This window comes from Hypanus sabinus, chromosome 29 (genome assembly GCF_030144855.1).
Source record: "Hypanus sabinus isolate sHypSab1 chromosome 29, sHypSab1.hap1, whole genome shotgun sequence".
Classification (NCBI taxonomy): domain Eukaryota; kingdom Metazoa; phylum Chordata; class Chondrichthyes; order Myliobatiformes; family Dasyatidae; genus Hypanus; species Hypanus sabinus.
The window spans coordinates 1,356,732-1,370,378 of record NC_082734.1 but is presented as its reverse complement, the minus strand read 5'-3'; the positions used below and the strand labels follow the sequence as shown (position 1 = coordinate 1,370,378).

The 13,647-nt window shown below is 49.1% G+C and overlaps 1 protein-coding gene across 1 annotated transcript in view; it reads right to left on the bottom strand.

The window, feature by feature from the left end:
• Nucleotides 1–13,354, bottom strand: part of adprh (ADP-ribosylarginine hydrolase) — a 29,506-nt gene extending 16,152 nt beyond the window's left edge. Inside the window, exons 1-2 of the mRNA XM_059953338.1 lie at nucleotides 13,194–13,354; nucleotides 12,712–12,932 (exon numbers count right to left, since the gene is read on the bottom strand). Coding sequence (XP_059809321.1) covers nucleotides 12,712–12,932; nucleotides 13,194–13,210 — 238 coding nt within the window. The 5' untranslated portion in view covers nucleotides 13,211–13,354. The remainder of the gene's footprint in view (nucleotides 1–12,711; nucleotides 12,933–13,193) is intronic.
• Nucleotides 13,355–13,647: the final 293 nt, after the last annotated feature.

The following is a 13,647-nucleotide window of genomic DNA, read 5'->3' as shown; positions in this document are numbered from 1 at the left end:
ACTCCCCGATTGAATGGGATGGCTTTTTGGAGCTGCTTGTCCATAAGCCCCCCAGGGGATCGGCTGTTTTGGATTGAGTGCTGTGTAATGAACCTGAGGCAGTTAGGAAGCTAGAGGTAATGGAACCCCTTGGAAGTAGCAATCATAATATTATTGAATTCAGTTTCAAATCTGAAAAGGAGAAGCTGATATCAGCTGTATCGATATTTCAATGGAACAAAGGAAATTACAGTGGTATGAGAGAGGAACTGCCCCAAGTTGATTGGAAAAGTAAGCTAGATGGAGGGACGGTAGAGCAGAATTGGATGAAATTCCTACAAGAAATAAGGAAAATGCAGGAAAAATATATTCCAAGAAAATAGAAAATCATGAATGGAAAAATGGCATAAATGTGGCTAACGAGAGAGCTTAAGGCTAAAATAAAAGCAAAAGAGACAGCGTACGAGGAAGCAAAAATTAGTGGGAAAACGGAGGACTGGATGACTTTTAAAAACTTACAGAAGGAAACTAAGGAAGTCATTGGGAAAAAAAAGACAAATTATGAAAGGAAGCTGGCAATTCACATAAAAAAGGATACTAAGAGTAAAAAAGTGACATGGGTAGATATAGGACCAATTGAAAATGATGCTGGAGAAATTGTGGTACAATGGATAACAAAGAGATGACAGAGGAACTAAATGAGTATTTTGCATCAGTCTTCACAGTGGAAGACAATAGTAACATACCTGATAGCCTGAGGTCTCAGGGAATAGAATTAGGTACAGTCAAGATTACTGGAGAGGAAGTGCTAGGGAAGCTAAATGGACTAAGAATAGATAAGTCTCCCGGACCGGATGAGGTGTACACACAGGTTCTGAAGGAAGTGGAGATTGTGGAGGCATTGGAAATAATCTTCCAGGAATCAGTAGACTCTGGCACGGTTCCAAAGGACTGGAAGGTTGCAAATGTAGTTCCACTGTTTAAGAAAGGAGAGAGGCAGCAAAAAGAAAATTACAGACCTACTAGTCTGACAGTAGATGGAAAGTTATTGGAGTTGATCCTCAAGGACGAGGTTATGAAATACCTCGAGGTGCATGACAAGATAGGTCCAAGCCAGCATGGTTTCATGAAGGGAAGATCCTGCCTCACCAACCTATTGGAATTTTTTGAGGTAATCTCATAAAATTGTCAAGGGAGAGGCTGTGGATTTTCAAAAGGCCTTTGTTAAGGTGCCACATAAGAGGCTGCTTAGTAAGATGAGAGCCCATAGAATTACAGGAAAGATATTGGAATGGGTGGAGCATTGGCTGACAGGCAGAAAGCAAAGGGGTGGGGGGAATAAAGGGATCCTATTCTGGTTGGTTACCGGTTACTAGTGTTGTTCTGCAGGGTCAGTGTTCGGGCTGCTTCTTTTTACACTGTATATCGATGATTTAGATTATGGATTAAATGGTTTTGACGATAAGTTTGTGGATGACACCAAGATAGGTGGAGGGGCAGGTGATTGGCAAAAGGGATTCAGAGCTGGAGAAGGGAAAGGATCATGGGACGGAGGCCTTTTATACATTGGTGAGACCTGACGCAGACATGGAGACCGTTTCACTGAAAACCTACACTCTGTCTGCCAGAGAAAGCAGGATCTCCCAGTGGCCACACATTTTAATTCCACGTCCCATTCCCATTCTGATATGTCTATCCATGGCCTCCTCTATTGTCAAGATGAATCCAAATTCAGGTTGGAGGAACAACACCTTATATACCGGCTGGGTAGCCTCCAACCTGATGGCATGAACATTGACTTCTCTACCTTCCGTTAATGCCCCTCCTCCCCTTCTTACCCCTTCCCTGATTTAATTATTTTCCCCCCTCCCCTTTTTGTTCTCTCTCTGCCTGTTCTCCATCTCCCTCTGGTGCTCCCCTCCCCCTTTCTTTCTCCCTAGGCCTCCCGTCCCATGATCCTTTCCTTTCTCCAGCTCTGCATCCCTTTTGCCTATCACCTTTCCAGGTCTTAGCTACACCCCTCCCCCTCCTGTCTTCTCCTATCATTTCGGATATCCCCCTCCCCATCCCACTTTCAAATCTCTTACTATCTCAACTTTCAGTTAGTCCTGACGAAGGGTCTCAGCCCAAAACATCAACTGTACATCTTCCTATAGATGTTGCCTGGCCTGCTGCGTTCCTCTAGCATTTTGAGTGAGTTTAAAGGGAGACTTTTCAGGTTGGCTGTGAGTGACAAATGGTGTTCTGCAGGGGTCGATATTGGGACCAGTCCTTTTCTCATTATATGTCAATGCAGGGGTCGGTGTTGGGACCAGTCCTTTTCACATTACATGTCAATGCAGGGGTCGGTGTTGGGACCAGTCCTTTTCACATTACATGTCAATGCAGGGGTCGGTGTTGGGACCAGTCCTTTTCACGGTACATGTCAATGCAGGGGTCGGTGTTGGGACCAGTCCTTTTCACGTTACATGTCAATGCAGGGGACGGTGTTGGGACCAGTCCTTTTCACATTATATGTCAATGCAGGGGTCGGTGTTGGGACCAGTCCTTTTCACATTATATGTCAATGCAGGGGTCGGTGTTGGGACCAGTCCTTTTCACATGACATGTCAATGCAGGGGTCGGTGTTGGGACCAGTCCTTTTCACATTACATGTCAATGCAGGGGTCGGTGTTGGGACCGTCCTTTTCTCATTATATGTCAATGCAGGGGTCGGTGTTGGGACCAGTCCTTTTCACATTACATGTCAATGCAGGGGTCGGTGTTGGGACCAGTCCTTTTCACATTACATGTCAATGCAGGGGTCGGTGTTGGGACCAGTCCTTTTCACGGTACATGTCAATGCAGGGGTCGGTGTTGGGACCAGTCCTTTTCACGTTACATGTCAATGCAGGGGACGGTGTTGGGACCAGTCCTTTTCACATTATATGTCAATGCAGGGGTCGATATTGGGACCAGTCCTTTTCACATTATATGTCAATGCATGGGTCGGTGTTGGGACCAGTCCTTTTCACATTACATGTCAATGCAGGGGTCGGTGTTGGGACCAGTCCTTTTCACATTACATGTCAATGCAGGGGTCGGTGTTGGGACCAGTCCTTTTCACATTACATGTCAATGCAGGGGTCGGTGTTGGGACCAGTCCTTTTCACATTATATGTCAATGCAGGGGTCGATATTGGGACCAGTCCTTTTCACATTATATGTCAATGCATGGGTCGGTGTTGGGACCAGTCCTTTTCACATTACATGTCAATGCAGGGGTCGGTGTTGGGATCAGTCCTTTTCACATTACATGTCAATGCAGGGGTCGGTGTTGGGACCAGTCCTTTTCACATTACATGTCAATGCAGGGGTCGGTGTTGGGACCAGTCCTTTTCACATTACATGTCAATGCAGGGGTCGATATTGGGACCAGTCCTTTTCACATGATATGTCAATGCAGGGGTCGGTGTTGGGACCAGTCCTTTTCACATGATATGTCAATGCAGGGGTCGGTGTTGGGACCAGTCCATTTCACATTATATGTCAATGCAGGGGTCGGTGTTGGGACCAGTCCTTTTCACATGACATGTCAATGCAGGGGTCGGTGTTGGGACCAGTCCTTTTCACATTACATGTCAATGCAGGGGTCGGTGTTGGGACCAGTCCTTTTCTCATTATATGTCAATGCAGGGGTCGGTGTTGGGACCAGTCCTTTTCACATTACATGTCAATGCAGGGGTCGATATTGGGACCAGTCCTTCTCACATTACATGTCAATGCAGGGGTCGATATTGGGACCAGTCCTTTTCACATTATATGTCAATGCAGGGGTCGGTGTTGGGACCAGTCCTTTTCACATTACATGTCAATGCAGGGGTCGGTGTTGGGACCAGTCCTTTTCACGTTACATGTCAATGCAGGGGACGGTGTTGGGACCAGTCCTTTTCACATGACATGTCAATGCAGGGGTCGGTGTTGGGACCAGTCCTTTTCACATTACATGTCAATGCAGGGGTCGGTGTTGGGACCGTCCTTTTCTCATTATATGTCAATGCAGGGGTCGGTGTTGGGACCAGTCCTTTTCACATTACATGTCAATGCAGGGGTCGGTGTTGGGACCAGTCCTTTTCACATTACATGTCAATGCAGGGGTCGGTGTTGGGACCAGTCCTTTTCACGGTACATGTCAATGCAGGGGTCGGTGTTGGGACCAGTCCTTTTCACGTTACATGTCAATGCAGGGGACGGTGTTGGGACCAGTCCTTTTCACATTATATGTCAATGCAGGGGTCGATATTGGGACCAGTCCTTTTCACATTATATGTCAATGCATGGGTCGGTGTTGGGACCAGTCCTTTTCACATTACATGTCAATGCAGGGGTCGGTGTTGGGACCAGTCCTTTTCACATTACATGTCAATGCAGGGGTCGGTGTTGGGACCAGTCCTTTTCACATTACATGTCAATGCAGGGGTCGGTGTTGGGACCAGTCCTTTTCACATTATATGTCAATGCAGGGGTCGATATTGGGACCAGTCCTTTTCACATTATATGTCAATGCATGGGTCGGTGTTGGGACCAGTCCTTTTCACATTACATGTCAATGCAGGGGTCGGTGTTGGGATCAGTCCTTTTCACATTACATGTCAATGCAGGGGTCGGTGTTGGGACCAGTCCTTTTCACATTACATGTCAATGCAGGGGTCGGTGTTGGGACCAGTCCTTTTCACATTACATGTCAATGCAGGGGTCGATATTGGGACCAGTCCTTTTCACATGATATGTCAATGCAGGGGTCGGTGTTGGGACCAGTCCTTTTCACATGATATGTCAATGCAGGGGTCGGTGTTGGGACCAGTCCATTTCACATTATATGTCAATGCAGGGGTCGGTGTTGGGACCAGTCCTTTTCACATGACATGTCAATGCAGGGGTCGGTGTTGGGACCAGTCCTTTTCACATTACATGTCAATGCAGGGGTCGGTGTTGGGACCAGTCCTTTTCTCATTATATGTCAATGCAGGGGTCGGTGTTGGGACCAGTCCTTTTCACATTACATGTCAATGCAGGGGTCGATATTGGGACCAGTCCTTCTCACATTACATGTCAATGCAGGGGTCGATATTGGGACCAGTCCTTTTCACATTATATGTCAATGCAGGGGTCGGTGTTGGGACCAGTCCTTTTCACATTACATGTCAATGCAGGGGTCGGTGTTGGGACCAGTCCTTTTCACATTACATGTCAATGCAGGGGTCGGTGTTGGGACCAGTCCTTTTCACATGACATGTTAATGCAGGGTCGGTGTTGGGACCAGTCCTTTTCACATTACATGTCAATGCAGGGGTCGGTGTTGGGACCAGTCCTTTTCACATGACATGTCAATGCAGGGGTCGGTGTTGGGACCAGTCCTTTTCACGTTACATGTCAATGCAGGGGTCGATATTGGGACCAGTCCTTTTCACATTACATGTCAATGCAGGGGTCGGTGTTGGGACCAGTCCTTTTCACGTTACATGTCAATGCAGGGGTCGATATTGGGACCAGTCCTTTTCACATTACATGTCAATGCAGGGGTCGATATTGGGACCAGTCCTTTTCACATTACATGTCAATGCAGGGGTCGGTGTTGGGACCAGTCCTTTTCACATTACATGTCAATGCAGGGGTCGGTGTTGGGACCATTCCTTTTCACATTACATGTCAATGCAGGGGTCGGTGTTGGGACCAGTCCTTTTCACATTACATGTCAATGCAGGGGTCGGTGTTGGGACCATTCCTTTTCACATTACATGTCAATGCAGGGGTCGGTGTTGGGACCAGTCCTTTTCACATTACATGTCAATGCAGGGGTCGGTGTTGGGACCAGTCCTTTTCACATTACATGTCAATGCAGGGGTCGGTGTTGGGACCAGTCCTTTTCACATGACATGTCAATGCAGGGGTCGGTGTTGGGACCAGTCCTTTTCACATGACATGTCAATGCAGGGGTCGGTGTTGGGACCAGTCCTTTTCACATTACATGTCAATGCAGGGGTCGGTGTTGGGACCAGTCCTTTTCACATTATATGTCAATGCAGGGGTCGGTGTTGGGACCAGTCCTTTTCACATTACATGTCAATGCAGGGGTCGGTGTTGGGACCAGTCCTTTTCTCATTATATGTCAATGCAGGGGTCGGTGTTGGGACCAGTCCTTTTCACATTACATGTCAATGCAGGGGTCGGTGTTGGGACCAGTCCTTTTCACATTACATGTCAATGCAGGGGTCGGTGTTGGGACCAGTCCTTTTCTCATTACATGTCAATGCAGGGGTCGATATTGGGACCAGTCCTTTTCACATTACATGTCAATGCAGGGGTCGGTGTTGGGACCAGTCCTTTTCACATGACATGTCAATGCAGGGGTCGGTGTTGGGACCAGTCCTTTTCACATTACTTGTCAATGAAGGGGTCGGTGTTGGGACCAGTCCTTTTCACATTACATGTCAATGCAGGGGTCGGTGTTGGGACCAGTCCTTTTCACATTACATGTCAATGCAGGGGTCGGTGTTGGGACCAGTCCTTTTCACATTACATGTCAATGCAGGGGTCGATATTGGGACCAGTCCTTTTCACATGACATGTCAATGCAGGGGTCGGTGTTGGGACCAGTCCTTTTCACATTACATGTCAATGCAGGGGTCGGTGTTGGGACCAGTCCTTTTCACATTACATGTCAATGCAGGGGTCGGTGTTGGGACCAGTCCTTTTCACATTACATGTCAATGCAGGGGTCGGTGTTGGGACCAGTCCTTTTCACATTACATGTCAATGCAGGGGTCGGTGTTGGGACCAGTCCTTTTCTCATTAAATGTCAATGCAGGGGTCGATATTGGGACCAGTCCTTTTCACATTACATGTCAATGCAGGGGTCGATATTGGGACCAGTCCTTTTCACATTATATGTCAATGCAGGGGTCGGTGTTGGGACCAGTCCTTTTCACATGACATGTCAATGCAGGGGTCGGTGTTGGGACCAGTCCTTTTCACATTACATGTCAATGCAGGGGTCGGTGTTGGGACCAGTCCTTTTCACATTACTTGTCAATGCAGGGGTCGGTGTTGGGACCAGTCCTTTTCACATGACATGTCAATGCAGGGGTCGGTGGTGGGACCAGTCCTTTTCACATTACATGTCAATGCAGGGGTCGGTGTTGGGACCAGTCCTTTTCACATTACATGTCAATGCAGGGGTCGGTGTTGGGACCAGTCCTTTTCACATTACATGTCAATGCAGGGGTCGATATTGGGACCAGTCCTTTTCACATTACATGTCAATGCAGGGGTCGGTGTTGGGACCAGTCCTTTTCACATTATATGTCAATGCAGGGGTCGGTGTTGGGACCAGTCCTTTTCACATGACATGTCAATGCAGGGATCGGTGTTGGGACCAGTCCTTTTCACATTACATGTCAATGCAGGGGTCGGTGTTGGGACCAGTCCTTTTCACATGACATGTCAATGCAGGGGTCGCTGTTGGGACCAGTCCTTTTCACATTACATGTCAATGCAGGGGTCGGTGTTGGGACCAGTCCTTTTCACATGACATGTCAATGCAGGGGTCGCTGTTGGGACCAGTCCTTTTCACATTATATGTCAATGCAGGGGTCGGTGTTGGGACCAGTCCTTTTCACATTATATGTCAATGCAGGGGTCGGTGTTGGGACCAGTCCTTTTCACATTATATGTCAATGCAGGGGTCGGTGTTGGGACCAGTCCTTTTCACATGACATGTCAATGCAGGGGTCGGTGTTGGGACCAGTCCTTTTCACATTACATGTCAATGCAGGGGTCGGTGTTGGGACCAGTCCTTTTCACATGACATGTCAATGCAGGGGTCGGTGTTGGGACCAGTCCTTTTCACATTACATGTCAATGCAGGGGTCGGTGTTGGGACCAGTCCTTTTCACATTACATGTCAATGCAGGGGTCGGTGTTGGGACCAGTCCTTTTCACATTACATGTCAATGCAGGGGTCGGTGTTGGGACCAGTCCTTTTCACATTACATGTCAATGCAGGGGTCGGTGTTGGGACCAGTCCTTTTCACATTACATGTCAATGCAGGGGTCGGTGTTGGGACCAGTCCTTTTCACATTACATGTCAATGCAGGGGTCGGTGTTGGGACCAGTCCTTTTCACATTACATGTCAATGCAGGGGTCGGTGTTGGGACCAGTCCTTTTCACATTACATGTCAATGCAGGGGTCGGTGTTGGGACCAGTCCTTTTCACATTACATGTCAATGCAGGGGTCGGTGTTGGGACCAGTCCTTTTCACATTACATGTCAATTCTTTGGGTGATGCAGGATAGGTGAGTGGGAGGTAGTGTTGTGGCAGCAGAAAAACAGTGAGATTAGGAGAATGAGTAAAACAGTGGCACATGGAATATGTCAGGAAGTGTGTGGTCATGCACCTTGGTGGAAGAAATTAAAAGCGTAGACTGTTTTGTAAATGTGGAGGAAATTCCAAAATCAGCGGTGCAAAGGGACTTGGGAGCCCTCGGTCAGGTTTCCCTGAAGGTTTACTTGCAGGTGGTGAGGAAGGTAAAACCATTAATTTCAGGAGGACTGGAACGTCAAAGCAAGGATGTAATGTTGAGGAGATTGAGAGGGGATCTGATTGAAACGTTTAAGATAATTAAAGGATTTGATAGGATTGAGGCAGGAAATATGTTCCAGATGTTGGGAGAGTCCAGTACCAGAGGGCATGGATTGAGAATAAGAGGTCAGTTATTTAAAACAGAGTTGAGGAAGAGCTTCTTCTCCCAGAGAGTTGTGGAGATGTGGAATGCACTGCCTCGGATGACGGTGGCGGCCAATTCTCTGGATGCTTTCAAGAAGGAGCTAGATAGATATCTGATGGATAGGGGAATCAAGGGATATGGGGACAAGGCAGGGACTGGGTATTGATAGTGAATGATCAGCCATGATCTCAGAATGGCGGTGCAGACTCGAGGGGCCGAATGGTCTACTTCTGCACCTATTGTCTATTGTCTATTGATGTAATGTTGAGGCTTTATACTGCGTTGGTCTCACCTCACTTGGAATATTGTGAGCAGTTTTGGGCCACTTATCTGAGAAAGATGTGCTGGAATTGGAGAGGGTCCAGAGAAGCTTCACAAGAATGATTCAGGGAACAAAAGGGTTAACTTACAAGAAGCATTTGATGTCTGAGTCTGTCCTCCCTGGAATGTAGAAGAATGAGGGGGATCTCAGTGAAAGCTGAAAGGTCCAGATAGTGTAGACGTGGAGAGGATGTTTCCTGCAATGGGGGAGTCTGGGACCAAAAGGCACAGCCTCAGAATACAGGGACGTCCCTTTACAACAGAAATGAGGAGGGATTTATATAGCCAGAGGGTAATTGCCACAGATGCTATGAGGCCAAGTCACTGGGAATAGTTAAAGCTGAGTTTGATTATCCAGAGCATCAAAGGTTACAGAGAGAAGGCAGGAGAATGGGGCCGAGAGGGAGAATAAATTGGCCATGATAGACTGGCAGAGCAGACTCGATGGGCCAAATGGCCTAATTCTGCTCTTATGTCTTATGGAGATTGTAATAAGATCTCTTGATCTCTGATTATTGATTATTGATCTCTTGATTATTCATATAAAGGCAGAGGGTTTAGTTACCCCAAACTCCTGGTCTGCTTCTCGGCAGATCTGTGCTGCTTGGCGAGGTCCAACAAAACAAACGCATGCCTTGATCCCGGGTGAGTGGATCCACTGAGTGCTGGGTGGGAAGGTCCGTGTTAAGTGCTGTTAATTGCCAACTCGGTGGTGAAAGCAGAGCGAAACGTGCCAATGCAAGTGAGCTAAAGTTGTAGCTGACGAGGACAACAGGCCCTGTGGTTAGTCTGTCTGTGGTTACCCTGCCCCAGCCCTACGCTGCTGGGCTACAGTGAGTAAATTGCTAACAATGTCACACAGAATCATTAACTACTGCACACCATAACATCTGATGTTATTGTATTCCTACCCAACTTGTCTCATTGATAGTGATGACACAGCCAGTGCCTTACAGAAAGCAACAACAGAAAAGGCCGTCATGGTTCTCCAAAATCATACGGTATTCGATCTCTTAGCGGTAAAGTGGGGGGGGGAGGAGATGTGCAACTAAAGGCGAGGAATGCCTATTTACATACCTGACAACTTTGAAGACGTAACTGAATTGAGTGATGATGTTCATAAAGAAGCAGCTAAGATCCATCAAGCAGATGCATTCAATTAAATCCAGGAAGCTGGGGTTGCTCGATATTACAAGTCATAATATCCACAATGGAGCATCTTATCACAGCTCCCTTCATGACTTGTACAAATACCATCGTTAACAGAATTGTGCAAACTAACCTGCGTGAATGAACAAAAATACTACTTCCCAGTGGTCAACTATTTAAGTCCTATTCTCATTCCCATTCGGACATGATGGTCCATGACCTCTTCCTCTGCCACAATGGGGCCACACGCATGGTACAGGAACCTCCAACCTGATGGCACAAGCCTTGATTTCTCCTTCCGGTAAAAAATATTTCCCTTCCCCCCCCCCCTTCTTCTACTTGCCACTCTGGCCTCTTACCTCATCTCACCTGCCTTTCACTCCTCCCTGATGCCTCTCCTCCTTCCCTTTCTCCTGTGATCTACTCTCCCCTCCTCTCCTAACAGATTCCTTCCTCTCAGGCACTTTATCTTTCACGCACAACTCTTCACTCATTTCCATGGACACGGCCTGAGATCCTCCAGCACTTTGTGTGTGTTACTCAGGGTATACCAACTCATAAATACCAGGGAACCTGACTGTCATATTTCTATAAACACCTTTTGATCATTCAATCAGGGTGAATTTTTGATTTAAGTTTTATACTCGATGCAGGCAACGCAACTTTTTCTGGCTCTGAAAATGTTTGATAATAATGATTCTAAAGGAGGGAAGGTTGCAATGGGGAGTTGACTTGTTATTTTCTTGCAATTTAATGTTCCTGTGCTCACTTCTTTTTTATATAATCACGCTGAGACACAATCTAGGATGTGCTGGGACATATCATTCGTGATGTAACCTGGGGTCATCGTGTGTCTAGGGCCGTTCAACATTAAACACTCTCACCCAGGCGACCAGCCAGGGTTGGTCAGGCTCTGGACTGTCCCGGGAGCATTGGTTCAAGGGTTACATCCCTTCATACATAACCATCTGGAGGTGACCTCAGTGACGGCCCTGATGACTCTTCTGTGCATTGCCCAGGAAAGGGCAGGTCCTACACATGAGCAGCCAGCAAAGTATCTACCCCCAACATCGTACCCTCCACCGGACTCTGGCACTGCTCAACCAGCTCCTGCTATTTGCTTTCTCACATTTAAACACCTCCTCAATCCAGTCTTCCCAACAAATTGTCAGTTCTATTATGACCACCTGCTTCGAGGTTTCTGACAGAATCAAACATCTAGGTGTGTTTAATTGCTCAGGGAAATTCCAGCAATTGTGGTACAGCTGCTTTGAGGTTCTCCTGCAATATATATCCTCCCCAAAATACACAATACACAAGGTGCCACACCGCCTGTACCTGACAATTTCAGAGGTTAATTATGGTCACAGCAATGTTGTCATCTTACACTCGGACCTTGTTTCTGTGAGACGACAACTATTTGTTTATTCTCTGATCATTTCTTCATTCCTTTGTTTCAGTAAAACACAATAGGTATAAGCCTCATTCTTGAATTCTGAACATTTTGATCATACAACACATCACACACTCCCAGGGTCAAACACAGAATGAAACTCCCTCCACACTGTCCCATCACACACTCCCGGGGTCAGACACAGAGTGAAGCTCCCTCCACACCGTCCCATCACACACTCCCGGGGTCAGACACAGAGTGAAGCTCCCTCCACACCGTCCCATCACACACTCTTGGGGTCAGACACAGAGTGAAGCTCCCTCCACAACATCCCATCACACACTCCCGGGGTCAGACACAGAGTGAAACTCCCTCCACACCGTCCCATCACACACTCCCGGGGTCAGACACAGAGTGAAGCTCCCTCCACACCGTCCCATCACACACTCCCGGGGTCAGACACAGAGTGAAACTCCCACCACACTGTCCCATCACACACTCCCGGGGTCAGACACAGAGTGAAGCTCCCTCCACACCGTCCCATCAGACACTCCCGGGGTCAGACACAGATTGAATCTCCCTCCACACCGTCCCTCCACACAGTCCTGGGGTCAGACACAAAGTGAAACTCCCTCCACACCGTCCCATCACACACTCCGGGGTCAGACACAGAGTGAAATTCCCACCACACTGTCCCATCACACACTCCCGGGGTCAGACACAGAGTGAAGCTCCCTCCACACCGTCCCATCAGACACTCCCGGGGTCAGACACAGATTGAATCTCCCTCCACACCGTCCCTCCACACAGTCCTGGGGTCAGACACAAAGTGAAACTCCCTCCACACCGTCCCATTACACACTCCGGGGTCAGACACAGAGTGAAACTCCCACCACACTGTCCCATCACACACTCCCGGGGTCAGACACAGAGTGAAGCTCCCTCCACACCGTCCCATCAGACACTCCCGGGGTCAGACACAGATTGAATCTCCCTCCACACCGTCCCTCCACACAGTCCTGGGGTCAGACACAAAGTGAATCTCCCTCCACACACTCCTGGGGTCAGACACAGTGGGAAGTTCCCTCCACACTCGCTGACCTGAGTTGAGTGCCTCTGCCGTGGCAAGATGTAACACGGTGTCATCACTAACCCTCCAGTCGGGGAGACGGGCTTCAATGGCAGCGAGACCCCCCAGTTCGGCAAGCTCCTGGTGTATCTGGGGTCCACTCTCACAGTATTCCCATCGTTGGTTCCGATATCCAAGGGAATCCCCGGCTGCGCTGAGTAACATGGCGGCTCGGTAGCGTTCGACAGAGGTCCTGGGGGGGGGGGGGGGGCAGAGAGAGACAGGCAAAGTGAGAAGTGGGGGGAAAGACGGGTGTGTGAGAGGGAGGGGAGGGAAGGGAAAGCGGGGGAGGGGACGACAGGGGGGACAGAGAGGGTGTAGTTGGAGACGGGGGGGGCGGACAGGGACGGAGTTAGAGGTGGGATTGAGGTGCAGAGAGAGCAGAGAACGTGAGTACGGAGTTGTGTCGCCGACCCGTTATAGCCCCCACCCCCACACCACCCCGCAAACTCACGGAGTCTCGGCCGACATAGCGGACCCTGTGGAGCTGCAGCCGGCTGTGTCTGTCTGTCTGAGGGTGTCAGGCGCCCTCCCCCTACTCTCGCCGCCGACCTTTACACCGCGACAGCCGGCTGATCCCGGAACCTGATCCGCGGGGGAGGGGAGGGGAGGGGAGGGGAGGGGAGAGGGGAGGGGAGAGGGGAGGGGAGAGGGGAGGGGAGATGGGAGGGGAGGGGAGGGGAGAGGGGAGGGGAGATGGGAGGGGAGGGGAGGGAGAGGGGAGGGGAGGGGAGGGAGAGGGGAGGGGAGAGGGGAGGGGAGGGGAGTGGGAAAGGAGGGGCGGTCCCACAGAATGAATGAGGGGGTCATGGGGGCTCACATTCCCGGGGGGGCGGAGGGGAAGTTCAGTCCACCCCCCATCCCTCTTCCCAACCCTCAGCCAGCTTCTCCCCCTCTGCTGACCTCAC